Source organism: Sinohyriopsis cumingii, chromosome 4, assembly GCF_028554795.1.
Source record: "Sinohyriopsis cumingii isolate HCF-2022 chromosome 4, ASM2855479v2, whole genome shotgun sequence".
NCBI classification, from domain to species: domain Eukaryota; kingdom Metazoa; phylum Mollusca; class Bivalvia; order Unionida; family Unionidae; genus Sinohyriopsis; species Sinohyriopsis cumingii.
Window position 1 is genome coordinate 5,439,539 of NC_142964.1, and position 19,498 is coordinate 5,459,036.

At 33.8% G+C, this 19,498-nt stretch overlaps 1 protein-coding gene across 1 annotated transcript in view; it reads left to right on the forward strand.

Moving 5' to 3' along the window:
• The first annotated feature begins 2,442 nt into the window (after window positions 1-2,442).
• LOC149800567 (calcium/calmodulin-dependent protein kinase type IV-like) overlaps window positions 2,443-19,498 on the forward strand; it is a 58,139-nt gene continuing 41,083 nt past the window's right edge. The window contains exons 1-4 of the mRNA XM_089954514.1: window positions 2,443-2,990; window positions 9,573-9,651; window positions 13,926-13,988; window positions 17,537-17,619. Of these exons, the coding sequence (XP_089810640.1) occupies window positions 2,893-2,990; window positions 9,573-9,651; window positions 13,926-13,988; window positions 17,537-17,619 (323 nt within the window). The 5' untranslated portion in view covers window positions 2,443-2,892. The remainder of the gene's footprint in view (window positions 2,991-9,572; window positions 9,652-13,925; window positions 13,989-17,536; window positions 17,620-19,498) is intronic.

The window sequence follows — 19,498 nt, forward strand, 5'->3', positions numbered from 1 at the left end:
ACAAGCAGGGAATTACACTTTTATTCAATACACAAGCAGGTAATTGGGCCTAGATTCAATACATGCAGGGAACTGGGCTTTGAATACACGAGCAGGAAATCAACTTTGATTCAATACATAAGCAGGGAATTGGGCTTTGATTCAATACACAAGTAGGGAATCATGCTTTGAATCAATACACAAGCAGGTAATTGAGCCTTGATTCAATACACATGCAGGGAATTGGGCCTTGAGTCAATACAAAAGCAGTAATTCGGGCTCTGATTCAGTACAAAAGCAGAGAATTGGGCATTGATTCAATACACAAGCAAGGAATTGGGCCTTGATTCAATACACGAGCATGGAATTGGGCCTTGATTCAATTCACAAGCAGGAAATTGGGCTTTGATTTAATACACAAGCAGGGAATAGGGCTTTGATTCAATACACAAGCAGGGAATTAGACCTTGAATCAATACACAAGTAGGGAATTGGGCCTTGATTCAATACACAAGCAGGGAATTGGGCATTGATTCAATATACAAGCAGGGAATTGGGCTTTGATTCAATACTCAAGCAGGGAATCGGGCCTTGACTCAATACACAAGCAATGAATTGGGCCTTGATTCAATACACAAGCAGGGAATTTGGCCTTGATTCAATACACAAGCAGGGAATTGGGCCTTGATTCCATACACAGGCAGGCAATTGGGCCATGACTCAATACACAAGCAGGGCTTTGGGCTTTGATTCAATACACAAGCAGGGAATTGGGCCTTGACTCAATACACAAGCAGGGCTTTGGGCTTTAATTCAATACACAAGCAGTGAATTGGGCATTGATTCAATACACAAGCAGGGAAATGGGCACTGACTCTATACAAAAGCAGGGCTTTGGGCATTGACTCAATACACAAGCAGTGAATTGGGCATTTATTCAATACACAAGCAGGGAATTGGGCATTTACTCAATACACAAGCAGGGAATTGAGCATTGACTCAATACACAAGCAGGGGTTTGGGCTTTGATTCAATACACAAGCAGAGAATTGGGCATTGATTCATTATACAAGCAGGGAATTGGGCCTTGATTGAATACACAAGCACGGGATTGGGCCATGATTCAATTCACAAGCAGGGAATTGGGCTTTGATTCAATACACAAGCAGGGAATTGGGCCTTGTTTCAATAAACAAGCAGTGAATTGGGCCTTGATTCTATGCACAAGCAGGGAATGGGGCTTTGATTCGATACACAAGCAGGGAATGGGGCTTTGATTCAATACACAAGCAGCGAGTCGGGATTTGATTAAATACACAAGAAGGGAATTGGGCCTTGTTTCAATAAACAAGCAGTGAATTGGGCATTAATTCAATACACAAGCAGGATATTGGGCCTTGACTCAATACACAAGCAGGGAATTGGGCCTTGATTCTATGCACAAGCAGGGAATTACGCTTAGATTCGATACACAAGCATGGAATGGGGCTTTGATTCAATACACAAGCAGTGAGTCGGGCTTTGATTAAATACACAAGCAGGGAATTGGGCCTTGACTCAATACACAAGCATGGAATTGGGCCTTGATTCAATACACTAGCAGGGAATTATGCTTTGATTCAATACACAAGCAGAGAAATGGGCTTTAATTCAATACACAAGCAGAGAACTGGGCATTGATTCAATACACGAGTACAGAATTGGGCCTTGATTCAATTCACAAGCAGGGAATCGGGCTTTGATTCAATACACAAGCAGGGAATAGGACTTTGATTTAATACACAAGCATGGAATTGGACCTTGATTCAATACACAAGCAGTGAATTGGGCCTTGATTCAATACACAAGCAGGGAATTTTGCCATGATTCAGTACACAAGCAGGAAATCAGGCCTTGATTCAATACACAAGCAGTGAATTGGGCCTTGACTCAATACACAAGCAGGGCTTTGGGCTTTGATTCAATACACATGCAGGGAATATGGCTTTGATTGAATATATAAGCAGGGAATTTGACTTTGATTTTATACACAAGCAGGGAATTGGGCTTTGATTCAATATGCAATCAGAGATTTGGTCTTTGATTCAATACACAAGTAGGGAATTGGGCTTTTATTCAATACACAATAAGGGACTTAAACTTTGGTTGCATTTAGAACACCCTTCAGAAATGCTCTATGATGAGGCAACTGAACCATCACTTTATCTCAGATAACTGAAATTGGTTATACTGTCTAGAACCAAACTATCTTCTAATCCATCTGATTCCACATTTCATATAGTCCATGAAGCCCAAATACCAAACACTGTATACAAAGAATCAAAACTGTATTTGATACATTGCATATAAATTCATCCTCACTGAAGCAGCAAAATATAGTGTTGGAAATACTGATAAATTCAATGTTCCAAAAATACCACTTCAATGGCTATGCCTCCTCCCCCCCCCCCCCCCACCCAATAGTTCATCATTGCAATGTCAAAAACAAATGTGTTGAAATTATGTATCCTCATAACGAATTTGGTAATTTTAGCTAGATTTTCACTGAGCCATTGTTGTGGATATCATTCAAGATGCTAACCTGAATAAATTATAATCTAGGTAAGAGAGAAATACTCATAAGAAAAAAAAGTAAAGTATCGAAATAACAGTAAGCTTAACAATTCCTTCTATATGTTGGCACTTTCTACTCAGTTTAATATTTTAATTTTAACTGTAGTTGAATCCGTCGAAATATCGAAATAATTATCCAGATAATTGTTATCTATAGCATTTTTCTGTAAGGTCTCCTGTTCGAGTTGATACTTATTCCGTTCCTATACAAACTGACGCATGCTCAGTATGCTCAAGAAACCGGAAACATAAACAAAGGTTGTGTTTGGGTTGTGTTTTAGCTAATTAAAGTTAACGAAAATGTCTGTGCATGAACAGATGCAAGACTTCTGGATTAAAGAGAGTATAAAAGACAGGAAACTTGAGGATACCTACGTTTTAGGCAAAGAACTTGGCAGGCAAGTATCGCATGGGTACAGGTACCTGCTTGGTAACAGGATTATTTACATTGGAGCTTCGCTACATATTCCTTAAGATGTCAGACAGAAGCGGATAATTGAAGATTTAGCCTATAATAGAAAATTCGTAACTGAGTTTGAAAAAAGAAAGAAAAAAAAAAGAAAAAAAAGATAACTATTAGAACTGATACCTGGAAAATAATGAACGTGTAGCTACTAGACAGTATACGGAGACTGGAGATCTCGGCCCATATCAAAGTCGTTTCATTAAATTTACTGTACAGATTCAGTCCATACAGATTAATTTAAAAATCACGATTGTCACAAATTATATTTTTATTTTAATTAAATGTCACGGTCAGCCCATACAATTTAGCGTTGCTGATTTCGGCAAACGTTTGTATTTTTTTGTTGCCCTTACATTGCCATTTACAACACAGTGTCGGTTTCTGCAAAAGCTTATAGTTCATTTGTGATCCTTCCCTTGATATGTGTTGTTATTGAACAATAAATAGCAAACATTGCCAGTTTTCAGAATATGTTTGTTGTTTGTTGAGGGATTTGATTGTTCTAATATCAAGGAGTGAGGAAAACAGCCACATTGAGTTTAAAATTGGTATCTTGTTTATAAACAATTTTAAATTATGAATCAACCTTTGATATATATATATCAGTACAATTGTAGCTGAGATGAAATTCAAAATGGGTTCCTCAGGGTGAATCTTGACAGATTGTTCCTCATGAATGTTTTTATGAATTATATTTTTTCTTTTATTAAATACGACTCTTTATATAACTATGCAGATGATAACACTTTCTCCTTTTCCTCACTGGACTTGGACACTGACTAACACACTTGAAACAGTCTCTCATTTTGATTGACTGGTTCACTGTAAACAAAATGCAACTTGCCAGCCGTGAACAGTTTCAAGCATTGGCTATGTGTAAAGAGACATTTAGTATGAAGCCATTATTTAACACAAGAAATGCTATCATAAACTGTGAAAAAATTGTTAAACTGCTAAGAATTTACATTGACTGTCAATTGCAGTTTGATTCACATGTATAAAAAAAATTGCGAAAGCGTCAAGGCAACTATCTGTGTTGAAATGTTTTGCTTAGAAGTTAGACTCAACAAACTGACAATCTTGCATACATTTATCATTTCCAATTCCAACTTCTGTCCCTTAGCCTGATATGTAAACTTGAAAAATACAAAAGCATGCTCAGAGATTTGTGTATGATGATTACAAAGGCAGTTATCAAAACTCTTACTTTAGGCAAAATTGGCAAGAATGAAATTGAGCTGACTTCAAGATACATCTTCGCTAGCCAAGGTTCCAATATGATAACCTTATCTACACCTTGGAGGATCAAACAGATGTTTTAGTGCTCTGTCCTAGTGACACCTATTGGATTTCATAAGTTGCCTCCCTTAGTAAGTAATGCTAACTAATCAATAGCGTGTATCAGTGGTGCATTGTACATCGGCCAGAAATGGTGGAGGCAACTGACCTAAAACAGATACTTTGTAAGTTTATCATACAAAGTATGACTGCATACCAAAGGGAAGTCATTATAGGTGTATTTGTGTCAAAGGTATTTTTACAAACATGGACTGGCAGTGGAAAATTGCTTATTTATCAGTTCATTCAAGTTGTGTGCTCCCCTTGTCATGATCATGTAGAAACACTGTTCAAATTTGAACAACTTAATTTTGATTAAATGCGGTGGCTTGCTGCAACATCTACTGAAATTTACAGACTCAAAGCACAGAAATGTCTGCTCAATATGCCAGGGTATAGATAGGGTTATCATATTGGAATCTTGGCTAGTGAAGATGTTCAAGATGTGGCTTTTGAGACTTTTACATCTCTGAATAAGTGTTGGATGATTCGATAAGTTTTAAACACATAAATACAATTTTAAATGTTTAAATAATTTATATGTCCCTTGGCAATACAACATCAACAAATAACAAAAGAATCTTTAGGTATTCCATTCTGTGGAATGAGCTGCTTTAGAGTATATTACATTTAAATTCATTTAGGTCATTGTCTTTTTTTCTGGAATGGTAAAAACTGTAAAGGTAATGACTGCAAATGCCCCCCCCCCCCAATTTTTCCTGCCATGATGACAACTGTGAGTTACCCTTTTGTTTCATCTCTCCTTGTCTTGTATACTATCAAGTACCCTACTGTTAGCTCCTTTCTTTGTACGTACGGTATGATCTGCATCTCAGCATGCTATTAGTCTAAATTGGTGTTTTTGTGTTTATTTGCAATGTCAATTTTTACCTGTAGTTTTTCGTAATATAACATTTTTTTTCCTTCATGTTATGGTAACCCAGGGTCTCAAACATGCAGCCCACCAAGCCATATCCTGTAGCCTACAAAATGATTGGTATCACAAGGTGTCATGAGAGATAATAAAGGTGGTGTGACCCTTGGGCCATCGAAAATACTCTTACGCGGCCCTCACGGTGGTTTGAATTTGAGACCCCTGTCCATAACTGTGGTTTATAATTTACCTTAATACTAAATTCACTTTTAATTACTGCCTTTTTAAAATGCTCTAGTTCCTCATACTTTAAGCTGTGCACTGTGTGTTATGTCCAGTTGTATATATGTATTATTATGTGTTTTTATACCTTGCAAGTCATGTTTGATTTAATGCCTGTATTGTTTTTATGTCATGTCAGTAAAAATTCATTGAAGTTCATATTGAATTGTTGTTTTAAATCATGCTTAGTTTTAATAAACCTTATATCTTTTTATCTTCAATAAAATGAATGATCACCATTTACAAGTAAATGGAATCAAATATTAAAAAAATGACACCCATTACTGAATTATTCAGTACTTAATGCCCATAATTGACCGCTATGGATGTTGCTATAGTTTATGTTGTTCTCATAAGTTGAAAAAAGCCATTTACGTAAAAGAGTCATGATTGGAAATGTTGTAAAAGTTGAAAGGTTGTAATGCAAACAATTTTGTCCCTTTAGACTGAGACCAATCTGGCTACCTTAGGGGCAAAACCTTAAGTGTACCTCAACCAACATAACCCTGAGAATCACTAGTTCTTACTTGCAACTAATGATTGTATTTATAATTGGAAGGTGGATAGCTCCCACCTGTAGGATAGCAAGTCAGGAACTTCTGAAATGGTGGCTAATAAGATGTGAAGTCCCTAAGGGATGTGGAAAATGTCACATCAGTATACACCTAGCTATATCGTGCTGAGTAAGTGTAGAACTTCAAATAAAAGGCTTATATAACTAAGATAAGACAGAGTAAAATCCTCAAATAAAAGGCTTTTATAACTAAGTTAAGACAGAGTAAAATCCTTCAAATAAAAGGCTTTTATAACTAAGATAAGACAGAGTAAAATCCTTCAAATAAAAGGCTTACATAACTAAGATAAGACTGAGTAAAATCCTTCAAATAAAAGACTTACATAACTAAGATAAGACAGAGCAAAATCCTTCAAATAAAAGGCTTACCTAACTCAGAAATGACAGAGTAAAAGCCTTCAAATAAAAGGCTTTTATAACTAAGATAAGACAGAGTAAAATCCTCCAAATAAAAGGCTTACATAACTAAGATAAGACAGAGTAAAATCCTTCAAATAAAAGGCTTACCTAACTCAGAAATGACAGAGTAAAATCCTTCAAAGAAAAGGCTTTTATAACTAAGATAAGACAGAGTAAAGTCCTTCAAATAAAAGGCTTACATAACTAAGATAAGACAGAGTAAAATCCTTCAAATAAAAGGCTTACCTAACTCAGAAATGACAGAGTAAAATCCTTCAAATAAAAGGCTTTTATAACTAAGATAAGACAGAGTAAAATCCTTCAAATAAAAGGCTTACATAACTAAGATAAGACAGAGTAAAATCCTTCAAATAAAAGGCTTACCTAACTCAGAAATGACAGAGTAAAATCCTTCAAATAAAAGGCTTTTATAACTAAGATAAGACAGAGTAAAATCCTTCAAATAAAAGGCTTACATAACTAAGATAAGACAGAGTAAAATCCTTCAAATAAAAGGCTTACCTAACTCAGAAATGACAGAGTAAAATCCTTCAAATAAAAGGCTTTTATAACTAAGATAAGACAGAGTAAAATCCTTCAAATAAAAGGCTTACATAACTAAGATAAGACAGAGTAAAATCCTTCAAATAAAAGGCTTACCTAACTCAGAAATGACAGAGTAAAATCCTTCAAATAAAAGGCTTTTATAACTAAGATAAGACAGAGTAAAATCCTTCAAATAAAAGGCTTACATAACTAAGATAAGACAGAGTAAAATCCTTCAAATAAAATGCTTACATAACTAAGATAAGACAGAGCAAAATCCTTCAAATAAAAGGCTTACATAACTAAGATAAGACAGAGCAAAATCCTTCAAATAAAAGGCTTACCTAACTCAGAAATGACAGAGTAAAATCCTTCAAATAAAAGGCTTTTATAACTAAGATAAGAAAGAGTAAAATCCTCCAAATAAAAGGCTTACATAACTAAGATAAGACAGAGTAAAATCCTTCAAATAAAAGGCTTACATAACTAAGATAAGACTGAGTAAAATGCTTCAAATAAAAGACTTACATAACTAAGATAAGACAGAGCAAAATCCATCAAATAAAAGGCTTACCTAACTCAGAAATGACAGAGTAAAATCCTTCAAATAAAAGGCTTTTATAACTAAGATAAGACAGAGTAAAATCCTTCAAATAAAAGGTTTACCTAACTCAGAAATGACAGAGTAAAATCCTTCAAAGAAAAGGCTTTTATAACTAAGATAAGACAGAGTAAAATCCTTCAAATAAAAGGCTTACATAACTAAGATAAGACAGAGTAAAATCCTTCAAATAAAAGGCTTACCTAACTGAGAAATGACAGAGTAAAATCCTTCAAATAAAAGGCTTACATAACTAAGATAAGACAGAGTAAAATCCTTCAAATAAAAGGCTTACCTAACTCAGAAATGACAGAGTAAAATCCTTCCAATTAAAGGCTTACATAACTAAGATAAGACAGAGTAAAATCCTCCAAATAAAATGCTTACATAACTAAGATAAGACAGAGTAAAATCCTTCAAATAAAAGGCTTACATAACTAAGATAAGACTGAGTAAAATGCTTCAAATAAAAGACTTACATAACTAAGATAAGACAGAGCAAAATCCATCAAATAAAAGGCTTACCTAACTCAGAAATGACAGAGTAAAATCCTTCAAATAAAAGGCTTTTATAACTAAGATAAGACAGAGTAAAATCCTTCAAATAAAAGGTTTACCTAACTCAGAAATGACAGAGTAAAATCCTTCAAAGAAAAGGCTTTTATAACTAAGATAAGACAGAGTAAAATCCTTCAAATAAAAGGCTTACATAACTAAGATAAGACAGAGTAAAATCCTTCAAATAAAAGGCTTACCTAACTGAGAAATGACAGAGTAAAATCCTTCAAATAAAAGGCTTACATAACTAAGATAAGACAGTAAAATCCTTCAAATAAAAGGCTTACCTAACTCAGAAATGACAGAGTAAAATCCTTCCAATTAAAGGCTTACATAACTAAGATAAGACAGAGTAAAATCCTCCAAATAAAAAGCTTACATAACTAAGATAAGACAGAGTAAAATCCTTCAAATAAAAGGCTTACATAACTAAGATAAGACAGAGTAAAATCTTTCAAATAAAAGGCTTACATAACTAAGATAAGACAGAGTAAAATCCTTCAAATAAAAAGCTTACATAACTAAGAAATGACAGAGTAAAATCCTTCAAATAAAAGGCTTGCATAACTAAGATAAGACAGAGTAAAATCCTTCAAATAAAAAGCTTACATAACTAAGAAATGACAGAGTAAAATCCTTCAAATAGAAAGCTTACATAACTAAGAAATGACAGAGTAAAATCCTTCAAATAAAAGGCTTTTATAACTAAGATAAGACAGAGTAAAATCCTTCAAATAAAAGGCTTTTATAACTAAGATAAGACAGTAAAATCCTTCAAATAAAATGCTTACATAACTAAGATAAGACAGAGTAAAATCCTTCAAATTAAAGGTTCGATCTTAACTGACTCTTTAAAAAGTCAGCATGGACATTATCATGGCACACAAACCAGATCAAAAAGTTTTCCTCCATGTTAATGTTGTTTTGGAGTTTAAAGCCATTTCTCAGTGATTGCAAGATGGGCTGTACAGCCAGTATAGCTGGTTGAGGAAGAACCTTGGAAAACCCCAGCAAGAACCCATGGATGGCTACTGGCAAGCTTTTTCACATATACTGGGCCCAAGTCTTGAACCCATGCAAACACAGTGGCACTGTTGGCACTGACTGGTGAAGGGGGACACTTTTGACCACTTGGCACCCCCCCCCCCTTCCACTGCCTAATGGCATACAGAATGGAGTAAAGTCTTAATTTTATAAATATATCTATATATTCTGGTACTGATTTTAGATTCTCAGTTAAAGTATTGATGATCAGTGTTTTTAATTGTTTATCTTGGGCTCTGTCATTTGAGATTTTTAATCTACTTTCACAATCAGTAATGTAATACATGATATTTTTCAGGGGAGCAACTTCACAGGTGTATAAGTGCACACACAAAGGCAGTGGTGAGTCATGGGCTGTCAAAGTCATCAACAAGAAGGTATGAGCAACAACAATTTCCTATGTACTCTAGCATGTAATCTCTTATTTTTATGCTTCATGCCCCCCTTTTTTAAAAAGAAACTTGTTCTTTATTTATTTATTTATTTATTTATTTATTTATTTATTGTGCTTGATTTAGCAACACACTTTTTAAGCATCTTTAGAGTAAACTGAAAAGAGAAATCTAGATAAGCAGTGCATTTCAGCTAAAAATGCAAACAAATTTTTAAAATGCATTCAAATCATACAAAACAATTTAAGTTTAAACATTTATTCCAGAAGATACATTGCTTCTGCCTTAAGCACAGTCCATGTTGTATGATGGCTCATTTGATCAATTTGATCAAATAACCTTGCTGCTAGTTCCAATCCAGATGTTCTATGGACACTTGAAATGAAAGTACATGTATTTGATCCTTGTGAGTTCTCTTTGACAATGATAGTACTACAGTCAAATGGACATAGAACACAATTAATTTTACTATATGTTCTCTACATTTGTTTCTCAATACTGACCTTTCCACTGTGACAATCAATACAAATTATAGTTAATCAAAGATAACTTCACAGTTAAGTTCTTTTCAAAGGTTGACCTGCAATTTATTGAGAGGCTGTACTGTCAACAGAGCAGGATGTAAACAGAACACAGATTTTACTTCCGGATCATCTTCAAGACCTTATTACTCACTGTGCACTGTCACCGAAATACACAAGGAAAACCACACCCTGAGCTCATATTCTCAAGAATAAATTATTACCTTTAAATCCCTACAAAAAATGCATAAATATAACTCTTCTATCACCACCAAAATGAGAGAGGAAAAAATGTTCTAAAAATAGACTAGAACTACATTCGTCAGTACTGAACTGGAAGTACTAATGGTGACCTGATTCCAAATGCACTCTGAATTTGTCATGGTCATTAAGCAGTATGATGCATTCAAAATGGCATGAATAACATCTGGATTATTCCATTGCTCAAAGAAACATTTGTTCAGGCACAGGCCCAGGACAAATGGCTTCAAATAATTACTTGCCCTGACTCAAATTTCACTTGCCAGAAAGGGCCATATATTTTTACTATTATTTTGACACATCAGTGATATTGCTATATGTTTTAAATAAAACATATAAAATAAAAACGCTTTAAACATGTTAAATTAACTCTTTTTCTGTGCTTTTTTTCTGTCAAATAGTGTGCTTCAGAAAAATGTGTCCTTGTTTTCTTTAATTTTGATTTTATTTGGTTTGAATAAATATGGTATTATTTTTTGAGTTCTGATATAAATTGTTGTTCATTAGCATTTGAAACTTGTCCTGCTTTAAACAGTTTGTCTGTACTTTATAATTTTCCTGAGACTGAACCCTCTGCTTAGCTAACATGATTTCCAACAATTTCTACATATTCACACATGGAATTATAAATGTGGCATAAAAATCTGCTCTTTAGATCTTGAACTGTTTGCATGTCATCATCTTTGCCATCTGGTTGATGTAATGTCTTCATATTTGATCACCATCATCTGTAGAGTATTAAGGGGACTTAATTCAAGTGATTTAAAAAGTAGTTTCATTTTCTGATTCTGCATAAATCTCCACATGGTGCTGAATTGAAATAGAAAACAAAAGGTGTTGCAAACAATGGGTCTTTTTTTTTCATTTCAGTGAATAAAATCAGTAGCTTCAAGTTTCTTAATTAGTTATTGACACTTGTCATGGTACATTGAGTCAATGAATGCATCACAGTAACAGACACACCCACTCTGTCTATTAACCAGTCTAACAGCTACCAACATTCTGAACTAAATGGATTAAAATATGTTGTAAATATGTATGTCTCTTTTAGGAGAAAAGCACTGACCTGGATATTTTTAATAATTGCTAATCCTATACTTTAGATTTATTGTCAAATGACTGCATTGGTACTGGTCAGTATATTTAACCAGCAATGCAAAACCATATACATTTGAGCAAGGGATAGCTCATTATTCAGGAAAAACAAGTTAGAGCATATTAGAAATAGTATTATTGATTGGTCATATGCTTTTCTTTGAGCACAAAGTTTATATTTTGTGACACAAGTAAAAAAGACAGTTTTTATTGAGGTGAGCCCCAGTTGGCAGTCTTCATTATGGTGTGGGAGCATAACCAATGGCAGTCTTCATTATGGTGTGGGAGCATAACCAATGGCAGTCTTCATTATGGTGTGGAATTAAAACCAATGGCACTCTTCATTATGGTGTGGAAGTAAAACCAATGGCAGTCTTCATTATGGTGTGGGAGCATAACCAATGGCAGTCTTCATTATGGTGTGGAATTAAAACCAATGGCACTCTTCATTATGGTGTGGAATTAAAACCAATGGCACTCTTCATCATAGTGTGGGAGTATAACCAATGGAACCCAAGCAGGGGACTTAATGTTAATAATTATTTTGTGGTGCATTTCAAGAACTTCAAAATGAAAAAACCATATTTTTATGGTTTTGTCAGACAAATTAAGTAACATATTTTTTATAAGCCTGACAGGTAGCTCATTTAGAAATATATGAGTGGCCCTGTCCTGACTTATTTGTCCTTGCACTATTTGATTTTTTGGGGCAATGCAGTCTAGTAGCATAAGGTTATGTCTTTGCAGTTTTCACAGATATCTTAATTGAATTTTGTTTTTTAAAATGGTGTTCCAAAACAAGTAGCAAGATATCAAATTGGTTAAATTCTTATTCAGAAGTTTGGAAAATATGTTCTATGAATGCTTGCACAGGTTTCATGAATAAATGCTTGAACTCAATTGACATTGTAATTATTCATTAAAAGGAATGCTTTAATGTTGTTTTTGAATTTGGACTAAAGTAGAAAATTTTCTTTTGACAATCTTGATGTTGTCCAAAGTGTTCACAAAATAGTGTGTGAAGTCCTTATAGGGTCCTTGAATAAATGTTAAGAATTTTATTATGTGGAAGATTTACAACAGTCATAAGTATGATTCAGACTAGATGGCTTTAAATACTCACATATTTATTTCCTCATTAGCTTAGCATTATTTTCATCTTTCACCTTTTCTCTCCATAAGTACTAAATAGGAAATAAGATAGATACTAAATGAACTAAACAGTTTTGTATTACATATTAGTCATATTTGGTCTTATTTTGATGAACACTTCATGCTTGGTGATTGTAATTGCTTTAACTGTGAATTTATATTCTTTCTCTTCACAAAAAATTTAAATTCAAACTCTACATATGTTATTTTTTTTAAAAAGATTGTCACACTTTCACTGATTTTGTGCAGTCTGTTACACAAAATTAAGTGTTTGTGGATGTCATTGTTTACCATAAAATTAAACTGTGTGGACAATCCATTGTCCTAATAGTTACAGTAGTACAACGGTCTGATAATTGATGGGTTTCATATATGCATATAAGAGTAAATTTGTTCAAAACATACATTTTATTGCTGTCGCAGTCTGTCACCATTAACAATTTGATGGTCAGAACTATATCTTTTTTTTATTTTTAGTTTGCCATCGATGTACTAAAGAACTCTTATTCCAGCAAGTATGGTAGTGTGCAGAATATATACTATGCTGTAGATTTTCAAATTTCAGGACTGTGACCTACATTGTGTGCACATAAATGCCATAGTTGCTGTATGTACTTGCTTATAAGTCAAGTCAAACTGCAGACAACAAAGATCGTTATCTGCTGTTGCATAATGCACATGCAGATCAGGGTTTATGTTCTTTGTTATACTGATTACTCCTAACAAACTACACAGACCCAGATCTGCTTAAGCATTATGTGATGGCAGATCTGGGTCTGTGAAGTTTGCAGTTGAATTCATCTTATGAGTGAGTACATACAATAACTCTGTAATATTCACATGACTATACTATGTTTATTTTGTTTTCAAGGCTTTCAGTTCGTTTCAGTATGATTCATGTGAGTTAAAGTAACTGCTTTGTTAATATAATGAATTTACTCTCAAGAATAAGAAAATCATTTTTGATTATTATGAAATCAACCATATATATGTGTTCATAAGTCCAACTGCAAACGACATATACCCTGATCTGCCATTGCATAATACACCATATGTGGATCTGTGTTGTTTGTTCTACTGATAATAAACTGCATATACCCAGATCTGCTGGCACATTATGCAGTAGCAGACCTGAGTCTGTTCAGTTTGCAGTTGGACTTGTCTTATAAGTGATTATATATGGTGCATCATTTTGTTTATTTCATTTGGTAATCTTTTCTCCAATCGCAGATTGACAAGAAAGTGGTCAGAACAGAAATTGGTGCTTTGCTGAAACTGAAGCACAAACATGTAGTAAGTAGTTACCTCCTCTATTATACAGACTTGTTGCCTCATTACAGCATTGCTTCAGTCCATCCATCCACCACATCTTGTTTAAGTTTTGAATTTAGATCAGTTTCAGGTACTGTGGAGGAACATACATCATCCATTGATTTGTTTATCCATTAAACTGTCGAATAAACACCTTAATGAAGTAAAATTAAAGGCCAACTGTGAAACAAACACCTTAATGAAGTAAAATTAAAGGCCAGCTGTGAAACAAACACCTTAATGAAGTAAAATTAAAGGCCAGCTGTCAAATAAACACCTTAATGAAGTAAAATTAAAGGCCAACTGTCAAAACAACACCTTAATGAAGTAAAATTAAAGGCCAGCTGTCAAACAACCACCTTAAAGAAGTCAAATCAAAGGCCAACTGTCAAACAAACACCTTAATGAAGTCAAATTAAAGGCAAACTGTCAAAACAACACCTTAATGAAGTCAAAGGCCAACTCTCAAAAAAACACCTTAATGAAGTCAAATTAAAGGCCAACTGTCAAACAAACACCTTAATGAAGTCAAATTAAAGGCCAACTGTCAAACAAACACCTTAATGAAGTAAAATTAAAGGCCAATGGATTTAGTTTACAGATGTTTTGCCAACTAAGCTTAATTCAAAGGTGACAAGGTGTAGTTTACACATTGTTTCATTGTGGGACAGTAAATTTGTTGTCACCAAGTTAGTTTCTGAGTCATTGTATTTGTCAAAATGTTTAAACACTCATTACAACAAAGGGTATGATGAAAAAGGTGTGAAAGTTTTTCTCCTGTAACTGAATTATATATATATATATATATATATATATATATATATATATATATATATATATATATATATATATATATATATATATATATATATATATATTCCCCATACCACATGTCTTAACTATATTCTGCCATAGTGTCTGCACATCATACCTTTAGGGGAAAGTGTTATGCCTAGACACAAATTACAAAGAAAATATATTACGAGCAACACCTAACTTTTATATTCCTCCCCCTTAAATGTATTTGGTGATGTGATTAAATAAAACATCACCATGAAACATTTCCAGGAATGATTGTCTTTGAGAAATTAAATACTCTTCCGGTAGGAAGTTAGGTTGCTGTCAATTAATGATTAATTTTTCAAACTGGTTCAGTAGAATAAAATACTGGTGTTAGATCGAATTCAGTGCTATAGTGTTTTCAATGAAAATATTATTTTTATACATAATTACTTTGAGGAAAGCAGTCAGTCATGAAAGGATGAAACTAATACTAAATAAGCAGTCAAATTTAATCTGGGACCAAAAATGACATTTTATAGGCCATTTAGTTATTAGATATAACAGTATTTTCTTTTGTCACAATTTTTGTTTGAACATTTTTATATTAATTTCAGAAACATTTGGACACCTCAATAATTTTCAGGAAAAAATGTCAATCTGTATAGTTGAGATTGTTTATTACATTCTTGGATTAAACATTTAGAATATTCAGGTTTAATTTTCATAGTCAAACTCCTCATTACTACATATTCCAAAGGTTTTGTTACATTGTTTCAGCATTTAATTCATTATAATGTTTCAGTTGTGTGGCCTATCAGAAAATGTTAGCTCAATTATATTCTTATCACCTGATGAGTCAAAGTCAGGTAAACGCTGGCAGTCATTTAAATAACAAAGTCAGGTAAATGCTGGCAGTCATTTAAATAACAAAGTCAGGTAAACATTGGCAGTCATTTAAATAACAAAGTCAGGTAAACGCTGGCAGTCATTTAAATAACAAAGTCAGGTAAACATTGGCAGTCATTTAAATAACAAAGTCAGGTAAACATTGGCAGTCATTTAAATAACAAAGTCAGGTTAACGTTGGCAGTCATTTAAATAACAAAGTCAGGTAAACATTGGCAGTCATTTAAATAACAAAGTCAGGTAAACATTGGCAGTCATTTAAATAACAAAGTCAGGTAAACATTGGCAGTCATTTAAATAACAAAGTCAGGTAAACATTGGCAGTCATTTAAATAACAAAGTCAGGTAAACATTGGCAGTCATTTAAATAACAAAGTCAGGTAAACATTGGCAGTCATTTAAATAACAAAGTCAGGTAAACATTGGCAGTCATTTAAATAACAAAGTCAGGTAAACATTGGCAGACATTTAAATAACAAAGTCAGGTAAACATTGGCAGACATTTAAATAACAAAGATAAACATTGGCAGTCAATTAAATAACAAAGTCAGGTAAACATTGGCAGACATTTAAATAACAAAGTCAGGTAAACATTGGCAGTCATTTAAATAACAAAGTCAGGTAAACATTGGCAGTCATTTAAATAACAAAGTCAGGTAAACATTGGCAGACATTTAAATAACAAAGTCAGGTAAACATTGGCAGTCATTTAGATAAGAAAGTCAGGTAAACATTGGCAGTCATTTAAATAACAAAGTCAGGTAAACACTGGCAGGCATTTAAATAACAAAGGCATGATAATCATATTTCATTCATAATCAGTAATTTAGGATTGTGGGGTTAATGGTTTGGTGAAAATACAACATGAAATGAAATTTTTGTTTTGTACCAGATAATTGAATGTATACATTATGTTGAACAATTTTACCTCTCATTAAATTATTGAGTATAAACATTTTCACATAAAATGATTTTTGTATTCATGGCCTGGCAAATATATTGGTATATTGACACTTTCAACAGATGGTAAAACTTACTGATTTATCTTTTTCTCATGATTACATGGAAAATGCAATTACCATTAGTTATAATCCAGCAATGATCTGCTTGCCTGGAACTGCAAATTTTATGAAATTGCATGAAAATAGAGATGCTTTACAGTATATTTTATACAAAGATCAGGATGGGGCCCCGAGTGGTCTAAAGCGCTCTCTGTTACGGATCACTGTCATCTCACCTCTGTCTGCGTGGGTTCGAGTCTAGTATTCGGCTAACGTGGGTATGTGAGAAAGCTCGCTAGTAGCTTCTTGTGGGTCAGTGGTTCTTCCTGGGGTTTTCTCGGGTTCTTACTCCACCACTAATACTGGCCGCCATGTATAGCCTATCATGTGCTGAAATATGGCGTTAAATCCCACAACAACAACAACAACAACAAAGATGCGGTCTAGTAGGAAACAGTTTGACTTACTCAGCAAATGTTTTTGACTAGTTGTAGGCTGTTTGACAATGGATTTTTCTTCAGCTGGTTAGACCAGATCTCCAGTGGAAATAATTACAAAAATCATCAATTGCATCTCAGTTTTACTCATAAGAACATTCTTCGTCTCATACAAAATATGTTGTTGAAATAAACATCTATGTACTTTTACTAACAGTATTGAAAAAAGTATTTGTAAAAATATATTCAAATTTTATTTATCATGTTAAAGGAGATTTGGTTCACAATGCCATTTATAAGAAATGTTAAATATCATGTCAAAGATTTATAACTTTTGGCTTTATTAATATCAAAACTTATTTGTACGTATCGCATCAGTATGTTGTTTTTTTTTCTTTGTAAGATTCGACTGAAAGAAATCTTTGAGACCCCTCAACAAATGTATTTGGTTTTGGAACTTGTCACTGGTGGAGAGTTGTTTGACAGGTTTGTATTTTGCTTATATTTATGTTGCAGGTAAACTTTTTGAATGTCAGCTTTAAAGTCCTATTGTCACTGTGGTTTTATGAAGGTAAATGGAAGACAGAATGATGTATTATCCACCACTGTATGCATGGATGAGTGTCGTAGTGCATGCATAAAGTTATTGTGGAATGCCACCTTAAAATGGTTTCAGTTGTAGGTGTAAATTGCAGTATTAGTCCTCAATATACAACATATGCCCTGATTTGTTATCACTTAATGTATGGCCAAATCATTGTCTGAGCTGTTAGTTCTATGTGTGATTTCAAACAGAGTAGACTGTGATCTACTTTTACAGCTGTTCACAGTTGGGTGAACAGTATGAACTGATAAATATGCATTTATTTCTTACCATACAGACTAGACCCCTTATATTGGGTATATTATGTGGGAAAATAAAACTTAACCAGTATAATAAGATCCATGACCATGCCTGTGTTATATTATGTATTGTGATATAATGAGTTACTTTATAGTGAGGGGCCATAACACTGTTCAGGGGAGATAATAAAGTTTACCATCATACAGACTAGGCCACCTTATACTGGGTATATTATGTGGGAAAATAAAACTTAACCAGTATAATAAGATCCATGACCATGCCTGTGATATATCATGTATTGTGATATAATGAGTTACTTTATAGTGAGGGGCCACTTTGTAAGAGATCTTGAATCATGGTATATGATTACAAGTAGTTTTAGATGCACATGACATTTCTTAATAAATATATGATCTATCCCATTAGAATGGGGTCATGAGTAGTAAGAATAGGGGAAGCAAAAATGCTTTCTCCATATTCTCCATAGTTGTCAGGTTTTTAAAACACAAAACAAAAAATGAAGATTGTTTTGTAGACATTAAGTTGACACTTAAATATGTATTATGTTATCCTTTTGGGTGAGGGATGGGGGTTGGAAGAATTCTGAGTGGTTCAGATAGGTGATATGGAATTGAAGTGGTAAGTAAATGATTTACACCAAATGAATTAAATAACGTGTGATGTACCATAATTACTGATGATTAGACAAGGACATGTATACTTTTCTTTTACCAAAGATATTGTGATAGCTGTATCTGTCCATTACCACATCTCCTCCTAACTTGTTGACAGAAATTGATTAAAGTTTGTAATTTTGTTACCCCTATTGTGACCATCTACTATAGGAAGAAATTACTGACAGGCCTTGTCCTAGGGCAAGGCTAATGAGGCAACTGTCTTGGGCCCTGCACTTTGAGGAAATCAACTCTGCAATGCAGTTGTTTTGCTCTAGGCCCCACCCATTGCTTGCTGCCTTGGGTCCCCACATGCTGCCTTGGGCCCGCATATCCTATGGCTGGGCCTGATTACTGACCCTTACCCATGGGGTCCATCAGAGACTCCTGGGTCAGAGGTCAAATACACAAAGTTCCCATTACGGTGACTTTTTTGAAACAAATTCTGGCCAAATCTTACATGGGCATACAGTCATAAATGGAGTCACTCTTTGGGGTATAGGAGTGAACTCTGGTGTGGGTGGATGAATGGGTGAGCTTGAATATATAGTTAAAAGCCTGGGATTTGCAATAGCAAGCATAGAAGTTTATTATTTGTTATTGTTTGAAAAGTTAATTTTAATGTTCTAGAGATTGATTATTAATGTTAAGTATGTGCTGACATAGATATCTGGAAGTGTGGGAGGGCATCTAGGATCATCTGAATCGTCAGTATTATGATTCGATCTTATTAAAGTTTGGTGTTAAAGATTTTGCTGCTTAAATACAATGTTAGCACATCATAGCTCAATTTGATAGGAAAAGCAACACTCTGATGACCCTTGATTTTGTCATTTGTTTTGTATTA